The sequence below is a fragment of the Erpetoichthys calabaricus genome, chromosome 15 (genome assembly GCF_900747795.2).
Source record: "Erpetoichthys calabaricus chromosome 15, fErpCal1.3, whole genome shotgun sequence".
Taxonomy (NCBI): Eukaryota; Metazoa; Chordata; class Cladistia; order Polypteriformes; family Polypteridae; genus Erpetoichthys; species Erpetoichthys calabaricus.
Genome location: NC_041408.2, coordinates 4,978,167 through 5,005,119, shown reverse-complemented (window position 1 = coordinate 5,005,119; position 26,953 = coordinate 4,978,167). Strand labels below are relative to the sequence as shown.

General features: G+C 43.8%; 1 protein-coding gene across 4 annotated transcripts in view; it reads left to right on the top strand.

Annotated features, from left to right (window-relative positions):
- The window catches only part of LOC114666051 (1-phosphatidylinositol 4,5-bisphosphate phosphodiesterase beta-4), a 275,642-nt gene that overhangs the window by 220,996 nt on the left and 27,693 nt on the right, over window positions 1-26,953 (top strand). For all 4 annotated transcript variants that reach the window (XM_051919278.1, XM_051919276.1, XM_051919277.1 and 1 more), the window contains 5 exons: window positions 11,615-11,703; window positions 16,709-16,859; window positions 18,106-18,158; window positions 19,372-19,437; window positions 25,572-25,687. In XM_051919278.1, coding sequence (XP_051775238.1) covers window positions 11,615-11,703; window positions 16,709-16,859; window positions 18,106-18,158; window positions 19,372-19,437; window positions 25,572-25,687 — 475 coding nt within the window. The remainder of the gene's footprint in view (window positions 1-11,614; window positions 11,704-16,708; window positions 16,860-18,105; window positions 18,159-19,371; window positions 19,438-25,571; window positions 25,688-26,953) is intronic.

Sequence of the window (26,953 nt, the reverse complement as noted above, 5' to 3'; positions counted from 1 at the left end):
ATGTGCCTCTTCGAGTGCCCCTTCACTTATATTTAGTATTAATTATACCGAATTTGATGAGGGAATTTAAGAAATTACATTTTTTGATGAGTGTGAGTGTCTTGAAAACGAATTGTAAAGCAGCCGGGAGCAACGTAGCCATGGAAGCACAAAACAAAGAAAGCCTCTTACTGCTCTATAAATATACATCATCAGCGAGTGGATTACTGTAAAATAAACAGGTCTTTATTTAGTTTGGCCGTGTAGAGCGTGTTTTCTATCATGAGTTATGGCCTGCGCTCTGCTTAGGATAATAATCTTACATGCCATGCTGGGTGTTCAGTATGTGTATTATTAATTAATAACATCCATCCATCCATTTTCCAACCCGCTGAATCCGAACACAGGGTCACGGGGGTCTGCTGGAGCCAATCCCAGCCAACACAGGGCACAAGGCAGGAACCAATCCCGGGCAGGGTGCCAACCCACCGCAGGACACACACAAACACACCAAGCACACACTAGGGCCAATTTAGAATCACCAATCCACCTAACCTGCATGTCTTTGGACTGTGGGAGGAAACCCACGCAGACACGGGGAGAACATGCAAACTCCACGTAGGGAGGACCCGGGAAGCGAACCCCAGGTCTCCTAACTGCGAGGCAGCAGCGCTACCACTGCGCCACCGTGTCGCCCTAATTAATAACAGCTATTTGGTATTTAACTGGCATAGCGGTTAGCACCACTGCAACAAGAAGAACATTTATTTCTATGGCACATGTGCATACATGTAACTCAAAGTGCTTTACAACCGACACAAGAAGAATTCGGGTCAGAAATTGCATATTCTTCCACTTTCCTTCACTCCCGACTCCCCAAGGTGAGGTGGAAGGGTTCCTTTTTTAAACCTGGACTTCTGAGGACTTCTGGTGTCAGGACGTTGCCCGAAGGAAGCACTTCTGAGTCAGACAGAAACCTCCAAAAGCAAGGATGGTCCTTCCTTGCAGCTTCCCCCAAAGAACCCAACAGGGCTGTCCAATAGGACTACAATTCCCTGTATGCTCTGCGGCTGTGCACATGGGTGCACCGGTCCAGAAGTGCTGTCACCTGGCATATTGGATTCTTGAAAGGCTGTCCTCCCCAAAGCCCTATTGTCTTCTGTCCAACTCCCCCACACCCCCCACCCACCCATTGAATGGATGCAAGTCCATTCAGACTCCTGGCTGGGTACGCCAGTCCATCCCTGCCATCCTTCACAACCTGTTGTGGCTCACTGGGAAAGTGGTAAATGTATACAATGAATAATGTATGTGACTAAAATTCATACTTTCAAGTTGGATAAAACAAATAATAATAATAATAATAATAATGCATTTTATTTATATAGCACCTTACCCATACTCAAGGTGCTAAAACTGATGAGCTCTCCAGAAAACAGATGATGCCAAAAAAGAAACAGTCCATCCTTGCTGCTCCCCCCCTTGTGGCATCCATAGAACCCAGAAGGGCTGCCCAACACGACTACAATTCCCAGTATGCTCTGCAGGTGTGTTAATGGGTGCACCACTCCAGGAGTGCTGACAAATGGCATACTGGGGGAGCGTACAATGTTGAAAGTCTGTGCCCACTAAGCACCTCCATTACACTGGCCTGTTGTCTTCTCTTCAACCACACCAGGATACAAGTCCATCCAGACTGGCATGCCCTGACTGAGACATCCCTGCCATCCTTCACAACCTGTTGTGGCCCATTGGGAAAATGGTAAATGTATACAATGAATAATATATGTGACTAATTAATACTTTCAAGTCGGATAAAACAAATAATAATAATAATAATAATAATACATTTTATTTATATAGCGCCTTACCCATGCTGAAGCTGCTAAAACTGGTGAGCTCTCCAGAAAACTGACAATGCCAAGTGAATAAAAAAGAAACAGTCCTTCCTTGCTGAATAATAATACCTTGTGGTAGCCATAAAACCCAGAAGGGCTACCCAATGGGACAACAATTCCCAGTATGCTCTACAGGTGTGTCCATGGGTGCACCGGTCCAGGAGTGCTGCCAAATGTCATATTGGCTGTCCACCCCCAAGCCCCTCCATTATACTGGCCTGTTGTCTTCTATCCATCCATACCAGGAAGCAAGTCCATCCAGACTGGCATGCCCTGGCTGAGACAGAGAAGGGGGTTCATTCCAACCAGGTACGCCCATCCATTCCTGCCATCCTTCACAACCTGTTTTGGTCCACTGGGAGAGTGGTAAACACATGCAAAGAATAATATACGTGACTAATTTTAATATTTTCAAATCAGATAAAATAAACAAACTAAGGAACTCTCCGGAAAACAGATGATGCCAACCAAAAAAAAAAAACCTCCTCATTTTTCAAATAGATTCCACTTTTGCTAAAGTGATTGTTTTTCATTAGTTCTAAGAATATGAATTGCTCTCTTTGGCTTCTGCTTCTTGAAAAACTCATTAAGCTTTCCAGCATCTGTTAACAGAGACGTATTATTAGCATCCACGCTAATATGTTTTTTTTTTCATTTGATTTCTTATGAAACAGCGACATGTTTAGAAACTCTAATAAGGTTTTGGTAAAATTACGCAGATAACCGGAGAAATGAGAAATAAACAAACCACTGCATGTTTAATAAGCTAGTGGGGTCTTTCCATATTTTTACACAGTTTGCAGATTGTGTAAACGTGAATCGAAGGCAACAATTGAACGTGAATCAGCAAGCAATCTGACCGCACCCGACATGATCTCTCCATCCATTTCTAAACCTTTTTTAATTGAACGCAGGGTTGTTGTTGTGTCAGGGACTGAAAGAAAATATGTCATCTCCATGTGACCCCGTAAAATGAAATGAAATTGTTGAATCACCTTTGGATGTTTCGTGACAGCGGTTTAAGGTTTTTCTGCAGCATCCAAAATGGCACAATCCCTGACCTCTCCGCAAATCACAGTGAGATGTGAGCACGTCAGTCAGTCAGTCAGTCAGTCAGTCAGTCAGTCAGTCAGTCAGTATCCAACCCGCTATATCTTAACACAGGTTCACGGGGTCTGCTGGAGCCAATCCCACAGGGCACAAGGCAGGAACAAATCCCAAGCAGGGCGCCAGCCCACCATGGGACACACACCCACTAGGGGCAATTTAGGACCACCAATGCACCTATCCTACATGTCTTTGGACTGTGGTAGGAAACCCACGCAGACATGGGGAGAACATGCAAACTCTACGCAGGGAGGACCTCCTAACTACGAGGCAGAAGCGTTACCACTGCGCCACCGTGCCGCCTGTGATCACGTCCTTTAAATTTAAAAAGTGATTGAGGCTGCCCAGTCTTAAATCCATTCCAGCTTACTTGTATCCTCACTCCAGATATCTTCACCCTTGTCATCCTGGAGCAAACTGTTCAGTGCATCGAGTGTGCGGCAGTTTCTCACAAAAAATGGAATGGCAACGGTCCCACAATTCCCCCCCCCAAACTCCCCGGACCTTGCACACTGCAATTTTTATCTTATTTCCAAGAATGAAGAGGGACCTTAAAGGAAAGCGTTTTCCGGATGTAGAGGAGGTCAAGAAGCAAACACTTTGTAAGTGTTTCAGAACAGTTTTGAACAATGGAAAAAGTGTATTGTGTCTCAGGGAGAGAGTATTTTGAGGGTGATTACATTTTGGAAATGTTCAGAGAAATAGACGATTTAAAAAAAAAATAAAGCCTCGTTATTTTTGGGTCCCCCCCTTGTATAACCTGACATTCTGTTAGTGTCCTTAATGGCTTCTGAACACTGTCTGGCAGTTGATACCATCGAGTCCACTACGACTCCTAAGTACTTTCAATTTGCAGACCTGCCATTGTGTATTCAAACCTCATATTTTTACTTCCTATGTGTAATAACTTTACGTTTACTGACGTTAAACTTCATCGTCCACAAATCGGCCCAACAACAACGACATCTATTTCTGTCGAACATGTTCATACAAATGATGGAGCTCAAACTGCTTTACAGGATGATGAAAGAGAAAAAAGACAAAAAATCTAAGAAAATAAAATTAGGCAACACTAATTAACACAGAATAAAGTAAGGTCCGATGGCCAGGGACGACAGAAAAAATGAAAAAACAAACTCCAGATGGCTAGAGAAAAATAAATAAAATCTGCAGGGGTACTAAGGCCCCGAAACTACCCAACCTCCTCTAGGCATTCTACCTAACATCAATGACCTCAATCAGTCCTCATGGTATTCAGGGTTCTCATGGAAGAACTTGATGACGACAGTCATGTGGAGTTCTGGCCTTCAATCCATCAATGCAGGAACATCAAAGTGCTTTGATCAGGTGGTAGTGGCGCAGATCACCACCAATGAAAACTGGAAAAAGAACAGCAGAGAAAGTAGGGGTTAGTACAGATTTTGGAGCCACCATGAATGATAGAGATAAGTAACTGAATATACAGAGCATCAGGATTAAACTAAAGTGAAGCTATGAATACTAGATATTATAAAGTCACTTCAGAGTGGGAAGCAGCAGGCCCCGATGGCTACCCTGCCAAATTTTATAAGAAGTTCTCCACTCAGCAAGCTCCCCTTCTATTAGCAACATTCACACAAGCTAATTCTACCTCAAACTTTTCGCCGAGCATTAGTCACCATCTTTCCTAAACAAAATAAGGACGTATTACAATGTGAATTATACAGACCAATTTCACTTCTGAATAATGATGTTAAGATACACTCCAAAGTCCTAGCTAGAAGGATGGAGAAAGTGCTGCCTATGGTAATATCACAAGAACAAACTGGATTTATTAAAGGACAACACTTAGCGTCCAATCTTCAACACCTGTTTAATGTAATATATTCATCTGCAAAGTCAAACATCCCAGAGACATTATTATCTTTGGATGCAGAAAAAGCATTTCATATGATTGAATGGAACTACATTTTCATGAAATTGGAGAAATGTGGGTTTGGCCCGAACATGTGTGCATGGATCAAACTACTGTAAAGGCCAAAGGCAGAAGGTGGCATGGCTCTACCTAACTTTTAATTTTATTACTGGGCAGCAAACATCCATCCATCCATCCATCCATTTTCCAACCCGCTGAATCCAAACACAGGGTCACGGGGGTCTGCTGGAGCCAATCCCAGCCAACACAGGGCACAAGGCAGGGAACCAATCCCGTGCAGGGTGCCAACCCACCGCAGGACACACACAAACACACCAAGCACACACTAGGCAGCAAACATACAAACTATAAAACCCTGGACATGGACACATATAGATGAACATAAATAGACTTGGTCCGCGATAGAAATAAAATCCTGCAGTACTTCTTTATATTCCATGCTTTGTGCCCCAATAAATGCAAGTTATTGCCAACGTACTAACAACCCAATTGTGCTTCACACACTCAGAATATGGAACTAATGTAGAAAGCATTTTAAGCTAGAGAAGCTTTTATCGGTGGCACCTCTGCACGAGAACCACCTTTTTCAAACCTCGCAAACATATGCAGTTTTTAATGTCTGGAAAACATTTGGGATTAAATCACTTAGAGATCTGTACATAGACAACGTCTTTGCATCCTACGAACAATAACACTCCAAATTTAACTTTCCAGCAACACATTTCAAATTCGAAACTTTGTTAAATAGAACCTGAACAATTTTCCTCACCTCAACACCTACCTCTATGCTGGTAAAAATATTGCTCAGTTTCGAGGACTCTGACAGCATTCCTGCAATATATAAAACCATTTTACGGTCCCTCCCTTTCAAAGATCTAAGAGGACATTGGGAAAAGGATCTCTCAGTCAACATATCTGAAAAGGAGTGGAAGGTAGCAATGCACAGAATTCACTCGAGCTCCATATGTGCAAAGCATACAGTTATTCAACTCAAATGGGTAACTGATGTTATCTACTATTTGAAACTGGAAAAATCCTAATTCTCACTTAGAGGATCTGGGCAGAAATTTTTCAAAACCTGGCACGATCTAATCAATAACATTTTCGAATAAGCTTTTAAAGCACCGAGGAAGCAGATTCTGTCCCCATTTATTTTTCTTCTCCATTTATCTTTATTCACTTATTAATTCATCTATTTACTTATTTTTATTAGCTTTAAGTTTTATTCTGCTGTCCATGCTCTCTTTCTCAGGGGTGGGGATTGATTTGTGTTCAATCCTATTTTTGTAAAATTGATCTACAGTGGAACCTCGGTTCACGACCATAATTCGTTCCAAAACTCTGGTCGTAAACCGAGTTGGTCGTGAACCGAAGCAATTTCCCCCATAGGATTGTATGTAAATACAATTAATCCGTTCCAGACCATACGAACTGTATATAAATATATATTTTTTTTAGTTTTTAAGCACAAATATAGTTAATTATACCATAGAATGCACAGCATAATAGTAAACTAAATGTAAAAACATTTAATAACACTGAGAAAACCTTGAACAACAGAGAAAACTAACACTGCAATAGTTTGCGCTGTAGTGCTAGGAACTGCTCGCTAAAAACACTTTTTTTAAATGAGTTTTAAGCACAGGGAAAAAAAGGAACATTTGAAAAATCCGTAATTTAATAAACCACCAAGAAAAGTAACATTGCAACAATGCAGGCTATGAACCGATCACTGTAAAAAGAAGTGAAAACAAAAACAAGCCTTCTCTACCTTACGTGTCCAGTCCTCCCTCTCTCGCTCTCTCTTTCGTGTGTGTGTTCGCCTCTCTCTCGCGCACCTGTGTGTGTGCGTCGCTCTCTCTCTGTCTTGCTCGCTCGCTCTCTCTTTCATGTGTGCGTGTGTCTCTCTCTCGCTCGCTCGCTCTCTCTTTCGTGTGTGTGTGTCTCTCTCTCTAGTGCGCTCCTCTGTGTGTGTTCGCCTCTCTCTCGCGCACCTGTGTGTGTGTGTCGCGCTCTCTCTCTCTCTTGCTTGCTCGCTCTCTCTTTCGTGTGCGTGTGTGTCTCTCTTTCGCGAGCCTGGAGCGCCTGTGTGTGTGTGTCTCTCTCTCTAGTGCGCTCCTCTGTGTGTGCGTCGCTCTCTCTCTGTCTTGCTCGCTCGCTCTCTCTTTCATGTGTGCGTGTGTCTCTCTCTCGCTCGCTCGCTCTCTCTTTCGTGTGTGTGTGTCTCTCTCTCTAGTGCGCTCCTCTGTGTGTGTTCGCCTCTCTCTCGCGCACCTGTGTGTGTGTGTCGCGCTCTCTCTCTCTTGCTTGCTCGCTCTCTCTTTCGTGTGTGCGTGTGTCTCTGTTTCGCAAGCCTGGAGCACCTGTGTGTGTGTGTCTCTCTCTAGCGTGCTCCTCTGTGTGTGTGTGTGTGTTGCGCTCTCTCTCGCTCGCTCGCTGCACAGGAAATGCACAGGGAGAGACTGAACATGTACAAACCAAAAGGTAAACTGGCTTGTTCGTATACCGAGTGTGTGGTCGTGAACCGAGGCAAAAGTTTGGCAAACTTTTTTGGTCGTAAACCGATTTGTACGTGTACCGAGATGTTCGTGAACTGAGGTTCCACTGTATTTGTATGGAATGTTATGTGATTACAATAAAATTAAATAAATAAAGTGAAGTGTGGTGCCCGGATGGGGGTGGTACCCACCCGGGACACCCAGGAAGACAGGAGGAGGGCTTATTCCTCCTCCAGACCTCGAGGGGGTGACCGCCCTGGGAACCGCGGGTACAGAGCTGGGAATCTCGACCCTGTAGGGGCCCGTGGTCACCACCAGGGGGACCCCAATACCTGGAGGACCCTGGACCGCAGCACTTCTGCCACACTAGGAAGTGCTGGGGGGAAGAGGAACAGGGACACCCGGAGTGCTTATGGGGAGACAGCTGGCACTTCCGCCACACTGGGGCGTGTCGGTGGGAGATTGCCGGGAACACACCTGGAGCACATCCGGGTGCTTATTTAAAGGGGCTGCCTCCCTTCAGAGAGGGACTTGAGTCGGGTGGAAGAAAGGACAAGGTTGCTGAAGGAGAGAAGGAGGCGGTCAGAAGAGACAGAGAGAAAGAAGGCATTGTGATAAGGCCTGGACTGTGGGGCATTGAGGCTTGTGAGTACTGATGGAGTGTATAATGGAGACCCAAAATAAACGTGTGTGGGGTGATTTAAACGTGTCTGCCTGTCTGTGTCCAGGTCATATTCCACAGAAGCTATGAGAAAGCCATGTTAAAGTGATGTGTTTTTTAGCAGCCCAGGACTATCTGCTGTCCAAGTCCTTCTCTGATGATTCAATGGATTCTCAATTATCTGCCAGTCCACCCAGTTTGGTATCATCTGCAAAACGTAACCAGCTTGTTTTTTAAATTCCTACCCAAAATCATTTAGATATTTATTAAAAAAACAGCAGCAGCCCCAACACTGCCCCCTGCTGGACACCACTCTTCACATTAGCCGATTCTGATCAGGTCCCTCACACCTTGATCCTCTCTTTCCTGTGTTTGTTTGCACACCACACCCTGAACTGCCACTTCTTTTACTTTGATGGCCAACCTCTCATGTGGCACCACGTCAAATGCTTTAGTGACTTGTAGAGTCCACTAATTGAAATGACCTGACCTGGCAAAATAATAATAAATAAATAATAATAAAAAAAAGCCGACACAAACGTGCCAAGTCCACATGAGCAAATCACGGAGCTTTGAATTGAACCCAAGGAAAGCAAGCAGCACTACTGCTCCTGCCGCCCTGCTCTCCATACTCATTTTTGTTATGTGCAACTAAAAAAGCACAGCAATCTGCGGCCAGTAATAAAATCACGGGGAAGATTATGATGCGGATTTCTACATAAGAGCTTTTTTATTTTTTTTTTGAACAGGACTGTTTTTTTAACCAATATGAAAAACAGTCTAATTATCCTACTCATTACTTGCCTACGGCTGGAAACAAAGAAGCATGAGGCCATTATCATGTAGGTGGGCACATGCATAGAGGCGTACGGCTTAGTGATGAGGTGGGGTTTGTGACAGTCCGAGTTATTCGTTTTAGTGTTGGAAGTACAGGGGGGGACAGTAAGGGTGACAGACAGTAGAGGAGGGCTGCACCAGAGGAGACAGACAGAGGACAGAGGTTAGGAGCAGACGTTGATACAGCGCATTGCTGCAACCACCACACGACAAACCAACTCAGGATCCCAGATTAGGACCCGAGTGCAGCTATGCAAAGGGTGACACCTCAGCACCTCACCAGTTCAGATGGAGTGGATGGAACAGTGGGAGGTTTTTTAATGGTTGCTGGAGTGCCAATTCTGCCACCAACCCCTTAGTTTTTCCCTGCAGGTTGGAGGGCCTACATGCAGGGATGGATGCAGATTAATGTCAAACCCAGGACGGAGCAATTGCACCAGGGATCTTCTTATTTCCTTACCTCTTTGTTCTCAATATGGATGTGTTGAGGTCAGTCTACTTGATACAGGCTTTGGTCTGATGAGATTGTGTTGTGGAGCACCAGAAAGGAGGACACAGAGAACAAGTTGGAGAATGGAGAAGAGCTTTGGGAGGTGGAGGATTGAAGATAAATATGAAGAATATATGAGGTGTAAGGACTATCAGGATTCAGAAGATAGCCTGCAGGGGGAGCTACTGGAAAGACTGGAGAAGTTAAATATCCAGGATCAGTGGTAGCCCAAGATGGAGAATTAGATTCAGAGATAACCCATAGAGTGCAGAGTGGGTGGAACAATTGGAATAAGGTATCAGGAGGTTTGTGTGGTAGAAGAATTAAGTTTAAAAGTCAGCAGGGCTAGCAATGATGTATGGAGCCGAGTAAAGTGAGCGCAGAAGAAGAAGTTGGATGTCGTTGAGAAGGTTGAGGTGGATGTGTGGAGTTACAAAGAAAGGCAGAATAAGAAATGAAACCATCAGAGGTACAAGAAAAGTGGGTGAGAAGTACATTATAGGAGGCTGGACACGTGCTGAAGAGAAACAAGGTATATGTGGACAAAAGAGTGATGGGAATGGAAGTCCAGGGGAAGAGAAAATGAGGGAGGCCAATGAGGAGGTGGATGGACTGAATAGTATGAAGAGGGCTGATCAAGCACATTGACCCCACATTGGAGGAGGAGGAGGTTGGAAGCATACACTGATTACAGTGTGTTGCCCCACCTACCACACGACGAACGGGTGCAATAGGTGACACCTCAGCACCACACCAGTTCAGATAGAGTGGGTGGAACAGTGGGAGTTTCTTTAATGGTTGCTGGAGTGCCAATTCTGCCACCAACCCCCAAGTTTTTCCCTGCAGGTTTGAGGGATGGATGCAGATTAACGTCATCCTCAGGACGGAGCAATTGCACCAGGGATCTTTTTATTTCCTTACCTCTTTGTTCTCAATATGGGTGTGTTGAGGTCATTCTCCCTGATACAGGCTTTGGTCTGATGAGATTGTGTTGTGAAGCACCAGGAAGGAGGACACAGAGAACAAGTTAGAAGAATGGAGAAGAGCTGTGGGAGGTGGAGGATTGAAGATAAATATGAAAAATATATGAGGTGTAAGGACGATCAGGATTCAGAAGATAACCTGTAGGGGGAGCTACTGGAAAGACTGGAGAATTTAAATATCCAGGATCAGTGGTAGCCCAAGATGGAGAATTAGATTCAGAGATAACCCATAGAGTGCAGTGTGGATGGAACAATTGGAAGAAGGTATCGGGAGGATTGTGTGGTAGAAGAACACACGAGTGCCAATCTCAGTGATGACCAATCGATTCAGTTGACCACACGTGGACTCCTGCAGTGTTTTTAAAGTTGTGTGTTAGGGAGTCATTGTAAAATACGAAACAGAACAAGATGAAGTATTGGGGCACCACGAAGGCGAACTTCGTATAAATGATGGAAAATAACAAAAGACAGCACATTTCATTTTAGTCTTTTGAGACAACAGACTGGCTCAAAGCAGAAGCCAGAGCACAAGGGGCGGGGCCATGAAACTATGACCCGGAAGTGATGTCACTGAGGCTGCCGGTCATTTCGTCTGAACGGGAGAAATGAGGAGAGGACAAAGATGACAGTGCCAACCTTTGGCTCGGTGTGGAATTGACATTAGATAAGCCTTCAACTTGTCTACCAAGTGCATGTGTGTTACGATAAGGAAGGCCAGATTTTTACGGTGATTTTACAGTTAATAAATATTTCATTAAAGTCAGTACTTTATTTTACATAAAGAAAGGGAGTTAAAAAAAACAGATTATGGTGTATTCATATTGCTGCCAAACACAAAACTCAGAAAGACTAGAAGCCTTCTGAAAGAACTTTACACATCATTAACTTGATCATTTTCATAGCCTCATTACAGGCAACCTGCAGATAAAACTCATTTCTGTTTCATGAAACCGTTTTTTCATTTGTCGTTCACCCGAGGGGATACAACCACTTGACTAACTCGTTTTTATATCCCAGACTGCTTCATTTGTATCTTTTTTTTTTTATTATTTTTTGACAAAAAACGCATTATTTTCAGACTGGCATGTGCATTCTAATTCTATATGATTCCTCATTTTCTGCCTAATAAATATTTTATTCGAAACTTGTTTATAATGCTTTGTAAAGGCTGAAGATAAAACTAACTAACAAAATAACCAAAGGCACCTTCCATTCATTTGCCTGTGTGTTTTTTGATATTCAACAGCCATCGTCGATGCTCTGTCCGACCCAAAGAAGTTTCTGTCAATCACAGAAAAGAGGGCTGACCAGATGAGAGCGATGGGAATAGAAACGGTGAGTGAAGATGAGTGCATGTGTAAAGTGTGATGGTGCCGAAGACGTTCACAGAAGAAGGTCCGAATGATTGGTTAGACCATTAATGATAGATAGATAGATAGATAGATAGATAGATAGATAGATAGATAGATAGATAGATAGATAGATAGATAGATAGATAGATAGATAGTGTAGTTGGCAGGATTAGATAGATAGATAGATAGATAGATAGATAGATAGATAGATAGATAGATAGATAGATAGATAGATAGATAGATAGATAGATAGATAGTGTAGTTGGCAGGATTAGATAGATAGATAGATAGATAGTATAGTTGGCAGGATTAGATAGATAGATAGATAGATAGATAGATAGATAGATAGATAGATAGATAGATAGATAGATAGATAGATAGATAGATAGATAGATAGATAGATAGATAGATAGATAGATAGATAGATAGCACATTGGGAGAATGATACGGAGCAGTTTTATTCTGAGTTCAGCGCCATGATTGTGTTTGGGTCTGCTGTTTTGTCATCCAAGTTTGATCCCATACTTCCGATATCCCTCAAACATCATAAGACCTCAGTCCAATAGAGTACTGTTTTAATTCATCTTTGCAGTCTGTTCCGTTTGAACATTTGAGAAACTGATAAATTGAGGGGCGGACTGTGGTAAGGTGAGGTCCGTGGCTCATTGCTTTTTAAATAAATCATCGCAGTTTAACTTGCAGCTTAAGGAATGAGCTTAGTGAGAAAATTGAAAATATAAGATCCCAGATGTCATCATTACAGTGCAAACCTAATACTATCTTAGCAAACCTGGTCTCGAATTACATACGCCAGTTTATAATCTCTAATCTTGTAACAGAACAGGACATCTTAACTTTAATTTCTAAAATGAAAACTACTACTTGTTTCTTAGATCCAGTGCCAACAAAACTAGCAACATGCTCAGAGGATGTTTTGGAAGCGCCCATTGTTAGCCTTGTTATTAACAGCTCATTCCTGAATGGTGCAGTTCCCAATTCTGACAAGTGTCAGTTATGGACTGTGTGAGGAAACCCACGCAGACAAGGGGAGAACATGCAAACTCCACGCAGGGAGGACCTGGGAAGCAAACCCAGGTCTCCTAACTGCAAGGCAGCAGCTCTATCCACTGCGCCACCATGCCGCCCAAGTGCAGTAAATGTTGAAATCATATTGATGTGTACAAATGTCTGTCTACAAACACTGTCTGTTCTGATGGTCAAATGACACACTCGGTTACAAACCTCCAGTGGTCATCTCTAAGGTCACAGCCTGATGAAGCTGGTGGGGCCACATCACCCAAAAAAAGCAGAGATGATAGTGAGACCACAAAACTGGACCCCCTCCCCTCCTCCTGAAATTCTGCCCATCACATCTGAATTGATCATCAATCAGTCAGTCAGTCAGTCATTTTCCAACCCGCTAACACAAGGTCACGGGGTCTACTGGAGCCAATCCCAGCCAACACAGGGCGCAAGGCAGGAACAAATCCCGGGCAGGGCGCCAGCCCACCGCAGGATGAATTGATCATCAACTACTGTGCATGTAATACGGCAAAAGACACACATGCAAGTTTGGTAATGTGTGTGTGTGTAAAATAATTTGAAAAATTAATTTGTAAAACGTATTCCGTGCCATACTACAAGCAGAAGTATTAGTCATGGAAACGTGCAATCTGAAGGTGGATTCCAGCCGGTGACCCTGAGCTCGCGAGAGGAGAGACGTGGCTGAGTGGCTCCAAACCCGCCTTCGCCCACACAGACAGTAATGCAAATGCAGCCCGAGCGATCGGGCGCCCCGTCATAACTCACGCAGTTCAGTTCCACATCATTAGGCAGGACGCCGTCGGTTGGAGGCGTCGTGTTGCTGATTCACAGTTATACCGACACAGCAGGTTCGTGTGTAGAGCTGCGGGGACACTGAAGACAAAAAAACAAAACACATTTTGCTTTTGAAATTATAGCCTCGGGCTCTGTAGCCCACCTTTGAAGATTTGAAGTGAATCAGTCGCTCCTTGGTTTATTGTTGGTTCTTGTTAATGGAATTTTGATCGTTCTTTATAAACATATTATTTTAACTTTGTGAATAGGAGAGTCGGACCGCATGGCTATAAGGACGTTTCATCTGATTTCTTACCGTTTCACATCAGTTTTTAATGCTAAGCAGAGGCGGCCTTAGGGGTGTATGGGGGGCCGAGAGCTGACCAACCCCACGCGGGGCCGATTACGTCAAACGCTGTTAGCGGTGTGTGTGGACTGTATAAACTTTTGCGCGTGAATTTAATAAAAAAAATAATGTTAACATACACCGGATTTTCTCATTAAAGTATTCATCAAATTTTTTTGCAAGATAACAGGCGGACTTTATCAAAAAATAACTGGAGAATATAACTTGACAAATCCGCTCGGACTTCAAAAGCGGGGCCCCACTTGCCACCCCCAAACGCCGCTCTTGACTAAGCATTAGTGCGTTAACTTTCATTTTCATATTTTTATTAAAACAGGTTAACGCTTTTTCTTTTTGTAGTTTCTTTCTTGAAATGCTTTTTTTCCCCATCACGTGCAATGAGCCCAAATATACACCCAGAAAAAAAACACTTTGTTAAAAAAATCCTTGTTCGTTTTCAAGTAAGAAATTAATAGTTTCATATGCTTAAAGTTAAAAAAAAAAATCTATTTTTTATTTTTTTACGGAGCTCCTGAGAGGACATTGTGTCATTTTTTTTTCCTGGGGATTTTTGTGGTGTGCTGCAGATAGTTTTAAGTGTGTGCCTGACACTTGCGCATGCGCACCAGAAGCTATTCCATGCGCACCTCTTGCTACGGTCACATAGGTCTATGCAGCGTTTGTCGCGTATACATTTCATCTGGGTCTCACACATGGGCTCTGTATTGGGATAATGTGACATTAAAAAAATAATAGGAAATATAAAAAACATTCAGTCACTGCACACTTTCACTTCTACGGAGCCCCCGATGCCTTTCAGTGATAATGTATCCATGACGAACTGCAAGAACAAACGTTATGTCTTTGTGCTTAAGACCAAGCTGAAAATATACTTCAGTAAAGTCACCAATTTCCATTTTGCCTAAGTGCAACTATGAAAAAGAACATTATGCATCAGAAATTATGTATAGGTATGGAGCCCCTTTTCAGTTACTGTGCACTTGAAATTATCTGGACAGAAAAAATCCCCAGAAAAAAATGGCTCCCTTTCCCCTCAGGGGCTCCGTAATTGTTGGCTATAGCTCAACATCCATCCATCCATTATTCAACCTGCTATACCCTAACTACAGGGTCACGGGGGTCTGCTGGAGCCAATCGCAGCCAACACAGGGTGCAAGGCAGGAAACAAACCCCGGGCAGGGTGCCAGCCCACCACAGAGCTCAATATACAAATTCTTGCAATCTTTAAAAGTAAAATCTACAGACACTGAGCAAAATATTGGGACCACCCGTACACCCGCTTATCCATGTGATTATCTGCTCAGCCAATCATGTGGCAGCAGTGCAGTGCATCAAATCCAGCAGACACCCGTCACAAGTTTCAGTTCACATCAGACACCAGAATGGGGGGGGGGGGCATGCAAAATAGGACCTTAAGTGATTTGGATGCTGGCAGGATTGTTGGTGCCAGACGGGCTTCTTTGAGTTTTTCTGTAACTGCTGCTGTATCTCAGCCCTTTTCCCTTGCAAGTCTCTTAGTTGACCCCCTGACCCCACCTTGTGGAGAGTTGAGTGCAAGCATCAGACCTGGGTGGAGGAGACCCCTTTAGAGAATGTAGCGCAATCATCAGGGGTGATCAAGCGCGATTGTTGGAGGGGCAAACCATCACAACCCGCTACCATTATAAACAAAGCAGACACAATTGCCCCACAACAGTCCCAGTTCAACTAAAGTGCTTTTAATTTAAACAGTCCCTTCATTCAGACGTCTTCTGTTCATAATGCAACACAACTCTTTCTTTTCCTTTTCTTCCTGTTCTTTTTCTTCATCTCCATTCTCTCATTGACACCCAACTCCAGCTCTCTAAGTCGAGTGGAGGGCTCTGTTTTAACTCCGGACCTGGGAGTACTTCCGGTGCTTAATCTGTTGCCCCTGGCAAACATTTCCAAGTGTGGTCCACTACGGTCCTTGTAACATCAAAATACTAGCGCTCCCCCTGGTGGCCCCCACAGAACTACCAGATGGGATGCTGCCACCCAGTGTACGGGGTACATTCTGTCCATAACAGGCAGTTGGCCACTGTGCTCACCTTCCAGGTTCTCAGGTCCATCCCGGGTCCCATTCAGTGGTTGTTTGGACGCTACTTCCAATGTTACTACTATCACACCCTTCTGCCTCTGTGTTCTGACATGGAATGGAGATATCACTCCCTCCATAGGCTTCTGATATCAGATCCCACTGGCCAGGATTAGGGAGTGGTGTTCACACGACCCACACGACCAAGTAATTAAGAAACATTACTCTAAAGTTTGCTCAGAATGGTGCGAGTGAGTGGAAGTTCTTTCTGCAGATGGAAACGCTTTCTCGATGAGAGGGGTCAGAGGTGGATGGGCAGGTTGGTTTGAGCTGACAGAAAGGTGACGGTAACCGAGATAATCCCTCTGGACCACTGGAGGAGGGCAGAAAAGCATCTCAGGATGCACAACACTCCGAACCTTGTGGCAGATGAGTGACAACAGCAGAAGACCATGTTGGGTTCCACTCCTGTTAGTGAAGAACAGGAAGCTGAGACAGCAGTGGGCACAAAGTCACCAAAACTGGACAGCTGAGGGCCAGAAGAACTTAGCCTGGTGTGAGGAATCTCGATTTCTGCTGATGGGCACACATGGTGGGCTCAGAATTTGGTGTATCATCAGTCCATGTTGGTGGGGGTGCTGTCATGCTGTCAGGCATGTTTTCTTGACACACTTTGGGCCCACTAATGTCAATCGATCCTCACTATTTGAGTATTGGGGCTAACCATGAGTTTTCGTTATTTTTCAGAGTGATATTGCCGATGTGCCAAATAATAATTCCAAAAACGACAAGAAAGGCAAAGTCAACCAAGTGAAAGCAAGCGTGACACCAAAGAGCAGCTCGGAATTGAGACAGAACTCGAATTCTGGCCTGGGAGGCAGCAATGACACCAAGAAAGGTACGGTAGCAGAATTGTAACATTTGAATGAATTCATTAGATTAGGTGGGTTTGATCTTCGTCTTCCTCTTCTTTCGACTGCTCCCGTTAGGGGTTGCCACAGTGGATTGATTATCACGTCAGGTCCTCCAGTTTACAGGGAAAACTGAGGGGTTGGTGGCAGGATTGGCACCATAAAAAAAAAAAAACACACTATTCCAGTGTGGTGCTGAGGTGTCACCTGCTGCACTTGGGTCCCAATCCAGGTGGTTTGTCAAGTGGTGTGTGCGGCAATGCGCTATATATTCAGCGCATACTCCCAATCTGTTATGAGTTCAGTCTCAAAAACATGCAAGTCCCGAACAGTTCCAACAATGTCCACTAGAGAGGGAAGTCCCATCAAAAACATGTAAATTCCTAACAGTTCCAACGATGCCCACTAGAGGGGGAAATCCCATCAAAAACCCTGGCCAGATACAAAAAGAGCCCCATAGAATCTTTATAAAATAAAACATTTATTTTCTAAGCTTCTGTTAAACACAGAAGCTCCCATAGAGTACAAAAACACAAAAAGAAGTTGCCAGTAAAGCAATCCAAGGAGAATAAAAGTTCCAGTAGGAATTTCCAAGAGTGCTCAAAATACAAAGCAAGGTCAAAAAATCCAGTAAATCACTGAGGTCACGAAAATCACAAAATGAAAAAAAAAAAGCTAAGAATTGACCACACCTCAGCTTGTTTGAAATGGCCCACCAGCCAGGAACTGTGGTGGGCAATTTCTGGCCGTGTTTAGCAGGTTGGCCCCAGCTCTTGGGGGACCACCCACAAAACACATGGAATGTAACAGTGGCAGCTTACATAAACAGACCAGGCCAATAATAAAGAATGATGCACATATCCATCCATCCATCCATTATCCAACCCGCTATATCCTAACTACAGGGTCATGGGGGTCTGCTGGAGCCAATCCCAGCCAACACAGGGAACAAGGCAGGAAACAAATCCCAGGCAGGGCGCCAGCCCACCGCAGGGCACACACATAAATAAATAATACATTGGAATGACTAAAAGAGACATCAAACATGAATTCGAGCCCCGGCCAGAGGAGGAATCCTGGCTGAGACATGACGGTGTTTTCCAAAGGAGAACTCCAGAAGTGCACTCGCACGTGTTGTTAACAAAGCAGATTTCTGCTTTGACCGGGTTACTCACTTTATCCATCTGTCATTGACGGCTTCAATCCTCCTGTTTTTCTTTTTGTTTTTTCCAGACCCGGCCGCTCTCGTACCTCAAGTGAACATTGAGGATTTGAAGCAAATGAAGGTAAAACTGGTCTTTTCATTTAAAGCTGAAATGTTTACTATGAATCCTCAAATTAATTAAAATCCAAGCTTTTTATTAAGCCGATTTGTCTTTATTCATACAGAGTATTGAGTGTGTTGCAAAGTAGATAGGAAACTGACAGTCGAAGGCAGACTAAATAAAACCTTGTGGTGCACGCTGGGCATGCTGGGCAGTTTCCCGGAGGCCCCACGAGCATAGGGGCTCCATGCTAATCTATGTATGTTGTGACTTGCTAAGGGGTTGTGTAGGTAGGAGCCCCAGTGCACTGCTTTGCCCGGGGGCATATAATACTGTTAAGATGGCCCTGGTGGAGCCACCCGAGTCACCTCATTTAATTATAAGCTAAATGCAGCCACACAGTGGCAAAAATGAGACAAAAATACGTCTCTTAATACCCATGACATATACGCACTTCGATTAGCTGTAGATTTGGAGCTCTGTCCTCATCTCTAGAAGGTCAATATCTGACGCCATGTTCCCTGGTTGGATAATTTTTGATATCATTGGTGCTTAAAGAGGGCGGAGTCTTCTCAGAAGCTCGGGGCGGAGCTAGGCATCATCTTTAGGTGGCCTTTCTATGCCACAGGGGAAAGAGAAGATGCCATTAGCGTCAGCTTAAGATCTCATCCCAGGGTGGAACTGCTTACTCCAAGAGCCAACAAGGTGGTCCCCAGACATGCATGGCTGACAATGCACAACTTCCTTGTGATTTGATATTTGTGTCAATTTCAATATTAAGCAGTTGTAATTAGTTCAGACTATTACAATTGAAAAATGTACTGCTATAGATTGCCCAACTGGCATCAGTTTGCCAGAGCAGAAGTGTACCTTAATAAAAACATAAGCATTTGTGTGTGCCTGTGTCTGTCTGGTTGCTATGTCTATGTCATTCCAACAGATGGTGCATCACAAACATCTGTAGTCATGGATTTTATTACAACATACGTTTGTGGTGCACCATCTGTTGGAATGAAAAATGCAATACATTTTATTATAGCACGCATTACAAAATACATTTCAATAGATGGTGCAGTGCAAATGTTAACGCTGATGTCTACGTTGATTTCTTAAATTTCAACACGTCTCAGATGGGTAGAGCAGCTCGTTTGTGTATCGTTGGTTGTCAAATAATGGTCAAAACCTCCACCTGTGTTCTAAATAAACAGTACGGCTGTTGTCTATTCTTTTTCAGACTTACCTTAAATTACTAAAGAAACAGCAAAAAGAACTCAATGCACTGAAGAAAAAACAAACCAAGGTAAAGTATTGCTTTTTTCTTCAAAATCCATATCGGTGGGCTCACACTGTGTAATGTTGGAGTTTGCAGCCCAAAGAATTGCAAGTAGAGAGATCTGAACTTGGGATTGTACTGACTCACAAGAGACTGTTAAAGGAAAATGACATGATAAGGAGAATGGAAAGTCAAAGAACGGGGCCCGAGGTCAAAACCAGGAGACATGGAGATCAATGGTAAAACAGGACTGGAAAATATGGAGTCAAACACCTTAGTGGGGATTTGAAAATCTGGGAAGAACTAAATAGCGACCTTTAAATTCAGTGAAGCACAGTTTATTCATCAAGCTCGGAGTGACTTTTATGTCATTGTCAATCTAATGTCACAAACAAGCACACACCAGGAAATTCTGGGAAAGTCCTCAGTGGGTACGGCAGAGAGAGAAATCTAACATAGTGACGCCCAATCGGAAAACAAAATGGCGTTGCGATCACACATAAACAGTGATGTTACGTGATACACCCAGTCATTCGCGTCTTTCTCAACGGTAAGGTGGGTAAGGCTTGACATGTTTATTACTAGTTTGGTCTTCTCCCGCACCTTAAGAGTAACACAAACACACACTCAGAGATCCCATTTAGCACTATGTCATACTGCCAGTCACTCTGTAATGTCCCACACAGGACCCCCTTCCACATACATGTGAAAGAGTGATGCGTCAAGACTGTCGCTTCTCGGTACTCCACATAGGAACTCCACTAACAAACATGAGGATATCCCCGAGACACACAAAGTTGGTTACATGCCACTTATCAACCAACTAGGGTTCTTATTTCTACCTCCTTTGTTCTTCTAATGGATGTGCGACCTCTCAGCCTTGATAACCCCGTGGTTAAGAAAGCAGCAATCACCCCACACCAGGTGCCATAATTTGCTTACACCACTCAAGATAGAAAGACAAAGTATGGTAAGGTTAAAACTATGTGGTATTTGTTAAAGTGTAATAGGAATACCAGTCGAACAGTGTGGCACAGTGATGCGCCGTGAGAACTAGTCGGGTGTGCCATGGAAATGAGGGTGTAGTACACCTGAGAGGGACAAACTCCTCAGATAGTTGAGACCTGTCTGAAGAGGACAGGACCACCTGGAGAAGCTGCCATAAAAGTAGCTCTGCGGTCGCAATGTTCGAATACTTTGGACGTGTCCCCTAGCTGCTAAAGTCCATCTGCCCTGGGTGTGTGGGGTCGCCAGCGAGTCTCACAGGGCCAGTGGATTGTGGGGCCTACAAGTTGCCTCTGAGGCAGACTGGGGGCAAGCAGCTGAGAAATGTACCCAGAGTGCTCAGTAAGTGCGGGGTCTGCGAATGCTGATCTTGGAGCTGCTTTCTATTTACCGGCTTCTCCGCTAGACCCGCCCGTTTGGACATTTGAGGAGGTGTAAGACATAGAATGTGTTTTGTGGTTAGTAAAACAGTGATGTGCCTTGGGATATTTGTTTATTTACAAAAAGTGTGCCACCACAGAAATAAAGTTGGAAAACACTGTCATAGAAGAAAAATGTGACAGAGAATTAAAATAGCAGAAGTCTGGATATAGTCTTTGAAAAGCTTATGGAAAAAATCAACATCTACAATGGCGGATGTTGTCCTGGGCGGCTTTTTAATTTAACAGTCGGTTTTGTTCTGACATGTCTTGTCTCTTGACGTCAGTTCCTATATCGTTGCTCTTTATGTCATTTTTCTATGTCCTTCTTAAGTTGAAATTCCACGTAGGTGTCTGGGGACATGTGACATTACATACGTTTGATTAGATAGCTTTTCTCGTAATGAATTACTCAGTCTTTGATTCTTTTCACACTATTTTCCATTCCCAAGCTGTAATACCATAGCTATGCTAATTAAATTTGGCTACAACTCCCAGTAGCCCCAGCAATATTACACTATTGGGCAGATTCAGTGGGCGCAGGGATTGCTGGGAAGAAGGTTTATTAAGCAAGCTCTGTAAAATGGAGCCAAGAAGACACCGAGGAGATCGCGATCAGCAGCCTGCGTTTGTCTCTACACATCACACACACTATTGGATTACAGCTTCAACTGCCGGGGATTTCAGCTTCTTCAGGATGTGTGCGCAGTCCTGTGCCTGTTTTACCATGCGATTTTGTCTTGGCTGGATACTTGTTCATCTGAGGGACACTTCTCATCAGGCCAAATCATCAAATTGCAGCAGGAACCTGGTAGGACAAAACTTTACATTCCCTTCATACAACTGTTCAAAGGGCTTCTCATTCCACTCTCTGTCATCATCCGCTTCTTCTAGACTGGACTGTGCTGGACTTTCTTGTTAGTGTTAATTGTTTACTGGGTAGTGTATGTAAATAATTATCACCATTGGGAAACTGGGGAGGGCTTTTGCATACATGTTTTTGTGCAATATTGTTTCTTTTTTCTTCATTATTTGATTGATATATTCTTTATTTATTGGTACATTGAGGCATTAATCAGTGTCTCCATGTGTGAGTGTGTGCAGTGCCTGCCAGGTCGGAGTATTCCTGGGGTCCGTGTAATGAAATAAACAAATCACTCTCTTCAAACGGTGTGAATCTTAGCGTCCTCGCGACTGCTACAATCCTGTGCACATCCGTACGGTTTTCCGTCCCCTCTACCATTAAGTTATAAACTGACTGAATCAGACGTACTAAAATTGCAAATTGCTAATACTGTACAATACAAGAAGACTGTATAAGAGAGAATGCCATCCATCCATCCATTTTCCAACCCGCTGAATCCGAACACAGGGTCACGGGGGTCTGCTGGAGCCAATCCCAGCCAACACAGGGCACAAGGCAGGGAACCAATCCCGGGCAGGGTGCCAACCCACCTCAGGACACACACAAACACACCCACACACCAAGCACACACTAGGGCCAATTTAGAATCGCCAATCCACCTAACCTGCATGTCTTTGGACTGTGGGAGGAAACCGGAGCGCCCGGAGGAAACCCACGCAGACACGGGGAGAACATGCAAACTCCACGCAGGGTGGACCCGGGAAGCGAACCCGGGTCTCCGAACTGCGAGGCAACAGCGCTACCACTGCGCCACCGTGCCGCCCAGAGAGAATGCCTTCAATGTTAATTACCCCTGTAATAGTTCTTTAAATCCAGGCCATCCTGTGTTTTTTTATTAAAATTAAAACTTCATTTAAGCAGTCTGTAATTTCAAAATAGAATAATTTTACACTCCAGGACAACACCCGTTTCATTTTGTACCCTGCGCTTCGTTCTCATCAAATATTCTTACACTAAGGTTAAGATTAAGGTTGTGGAACGGCTCAATAAAAACGCCAACTATCAAGCGGACACATTGTGTAGCTCTGCGGGCTGCAACCAGATCCTTCTCATAGTGTAAATCATGTGACATTAACTGATCGGCTGATTCAAGGAGCTCCGGAGGTCTACAGCTAGACCCTTCTCGATGAACTGCTTCCCCTTAGTCCTCCACTAGGTGTCCCCATGTTCTCGATTCACGTTTTTTTTTTTCAGACAAAGACCTGCTGGGTCATTTTTATCGAGAATTATGAAGACTCCAATTAAGGTCCTTGCATAGTCTTCCCCTGCAGAAGCCTAGAAAGAGGATGTGCCCTTCAGTCCCGGGATACACTTAGAATGTCTTCATTGCACTGGTGGTTAGCGGCTGCTTTCTGATTCGCACATCTTGTTTGCGACCTTCATCTCTATATGGCAGTGTTGTTGTGTGCGGTCGATTATAAGGCTGAGCTGCCAAGAAAACTCCCTGCTTAGCAACGGTTTATTAGGAGTAGGAAAATTTGCATTCTGTCTGAAGATGGGGACTCGGAAACCTAAGCAATGCATTCATCTGAATTTATGTATGTATTCAGTCGGAGAGTAGGTGGGCTACAATGAGTACTTTCCATTTAATTAGAACTCCGATGGAGTGAGATAGTAATTAAACCGGCTTGTCCTGATTGTGTGGCATTGTCAGAAGTGCATCTGCCTTCCTTTTATGGCTTTTTATGCATTTATTTGGAGTTCTGTAGCAGCAGTGCAGTGTGTTCAGGTCTGCACCGTCTCTATGTGTAGTTCTCTGTGTGCGTCTGTGTGTGTGTGTGTGTGTGGGTAGGGGGTCATCCCAAAAAACACGGAGCTACGGTTATTTTCTGCTAGCTGTCAGATCTTAGAGGGCTGTCCGGGGCTCAATGCCTTCCACTAATATTTAGTGAAATATTTCTCCATGGACCTGTTGCTTTTCTAAATTTTATAAAGTTTTAGTTACATATGAGATTAGCTTTCAGATTAACCTGGTGCTGAAATATGGACATTATTAGTTAGCTAGTTAGGTCCCCCCACATTCCTTGGCGCATTGGGCAGCAGGTGCCCTCCAATGCACTCGATCAGCTGCAGCGAGTTCAGCTTCATCCACCGGTAGGTTGACAGTTTTCAGGTCCCCCCCTAAAAAAGTTGACCTCCAAGGGTTGCATGGCCTGCCTGGTTTTCGTGTCCTCTTTGGTGGCACCCAATGCATGGCCAGCTTTGGAATGCGTTTTTGTGTCAGGCTAAGCACATCCTGTGTTCTCTAACGAGGTCTTCCAGTGACCACTCCACTTCCGCACCTCATCATTTGTAACATTCTCTCTGCATGAGATGCCAAGTGTTCGTCAGAGGCACTGTGGCTGAAAAACACTATGCTTGTGAGCAATCCGCTTTGTTGGTTTTGCTGGCATAGATGGAATGTGATGGACTATGATCTTTGCTGATGACATTGTGATCTGTAGCGAGAGTAGGGAGCAGGTTGAGGAGACCCTGGAGAGGTGGAGATCTGCTCTAGAGAGGAGAGGAATGAAGGTCAGTAGGACCACCAAGACAGAATACATGTGTGTGAATGAGAGGGAGGTCAGTGGAATGGTGAGGATGCAAGGAGGAGAGTTGATGAAGGTGGATGAGTTTAAATACTTGGGATCAACAGTACAGAGTAACGGGGGTTGTGGAAGAGAAGTGAAGAAGAGAGTGCAGGCAGGGTGAAATGGGTGGAGAAGAGTGTCAGGAGTGATTTGTGACAGACAGGTATCAGCAAGAGTGAAAGGGAAGGTCTACAGGACTTTAGTGAGACCAGCTATGTCATATGGGTTGGAGACGGTGGCACAGGAGACAGAGCTGGAGGTGGCAGAGTTTAAGATGCTAAGATTTGCATTGGGTGTGACAAGGATGGACAGGGTTAGAAATGAAGACATTAGAGGGTCAGCTGAAATTGGACAGTTGGGAGACAAAGTCAGAGAGGCGAGATTGCGTTGGTTTGGACATGTGCAGAGGAGAGATGAGAGGTATAATGAGAGAAGGGTGCTAAGGATAGAGATGCCAGGCAAGAGGAGAAGAGGAAGGACTAAGAGACGCTTTATGGATGTGGTGAGGGAGGACATGCAGGCGATGGGTGTGACAGAACAAGATACAGAGGACAGAAAGATATGGAAGAAGATGATCTGCTGTGGCAACCCCTAACAGGAGCAGCCAAAAGAAGAAAAAGAAGAAGCTGGCATAGATGGCATTTGGGATGAATTTTTAATACTGTGCTAACAGACGAGGATGACCAGACGTGGTGTAAATGTCGGAACACACCAGTCGCCTTACTGATCCGACATTTCACGTCCATTTCCACGTCACTGTCATTTGATATGACACTGCCGGAGAATGTGACTTCGTCAACTTTATCGATTACAGGCTACCCAATGGTTATTTGCATCCTGGATTTATGATTAACCCGTATGACCTTAGACTTATCTGAGCTGATGATTAAGCCGACTCTCCCTCGTGGTTTGTGGTAGAGCTAGTAAATATGGTGACATTTTTCACGATGGATTGGCATCCTCTACAGGGTTTGTTCCTGCCTGGTGCCCATGTACTTTGTAGTGATGGGTGAAAATAAAACATCTCATGGTTTCCTGTAGAACTGAAAAGTTTCCATAAACTCCATAATAAACCATAATGACCGGAGAGGAGGATTTGAATCCAGGACATTGGATCCTAGAAATCCATGTGTAGTTTTTTTTTTATTTGTTTCTTGATATATTATGAAACTTTCAGCTCATCTTCTGAAGTTAGTATGTTACGAATGAAAAACTGATCAAAGATATGATTTTATTTTTCAGGATCTCAATTCCGTACAGAAGTCGCACTGCACGCATGTAGACAAGCTCGTCGCCCAACACGACAAAGAAAAACTTTATTACGAGAAGCTGCTTGAAAAGGCAATCAAGAAAAAGGGGTAAATGACTTGTTCAAAGACGCTGACCACACCTGGGAGGTGGAGGCCATTTCAGAATTTCTCACATAAGTTTTACTTTAACATTTACTTCTTTGCCTAGTTGTCGCTTTTATCCAAAGGAGGTCAACATAATTGAGTAACGTCAGCCTGTTTTTTGAGCAAGTGTAGTAGTGAAGAGCTATAAAGCTAACATAACAAAATAATGAGCAGTTAACAATATGACAGAAGACATCCACAGAGCAAAAAACGTTCATTAACAATCTGATGGATATTCACAGCACAGTAGGGTTTGCAATGGCAGTTCAGATGGAAGTGGGCTCTTCATTCCATCAACTAGCTACATATGAAAAGAGTTTTAAGAAATGTGCATATTGTAAAGCAGGGGTGTCCAACTCCAGTCCTGGAGGGCCGCAGTGGCTGCAGGTTTTCATTCTCACCCTTTTCTTAATTAGTGATCTGTTTTTGCTGCTAATTAACTTCTTTTGAATTCATTTTAATTGACTTGGTTTTAAGAAACGCTTCCCTGAATTTCTTCATCGTTCCTCTGCATTGCTTCATTTCTTTCCTTTAATGGCACCCAAACAGAAGTGAAATGTGAAGTTGTAACGGCCGATCCCTTATCCAGCCGGCAGCTACACCTCCAAGACCTGTGGCCTGGATAATTTACTGAGTATGAATGTAACTATCAAGCCGTACCTCTAACAAATGACACTTTTCTCCACAATCGACGGTGTAAATATAAACGTACAAAAGTAGGTATGTAAAATTATACTGATTAAATGTATTAAATGAAATAACAAGACAAATGCAAAAATAGACATAAACATATAAATATAAATATCCCTGCACCACATCAACAACAAGACACCACCATATATAAATACAACAAAACCCTCCCTTGCCCCTGTAACATATAATAAACAACACGAATAACACAAAATGAATGATATACGGAATGATCGTGAACTTGAGTCCGGTTATAAAAACTGTCCTGAATACGGTTGACTGAACTAGCAATAAAAGAGTCGTTTGATTTTCCCAGAACAAAATGGAGCAGCCTCACCATGAATCCTCGTTGCGTGGTGGATGATGAAGTCCGACCCCGGGGCTTCTCTTGATGAGAGTATTGAAGTAAGTCCAGCGGATTGAAAAACAAACTGGATGAAAATGCGCGATGTGGAATACAGCAGGTACAGATGGCTCGTGGTCGTGAAAAAATGGTCTCCTCTCTCCTTCTCCTTCCTTTCTCTTCTCTTGATTATTCCC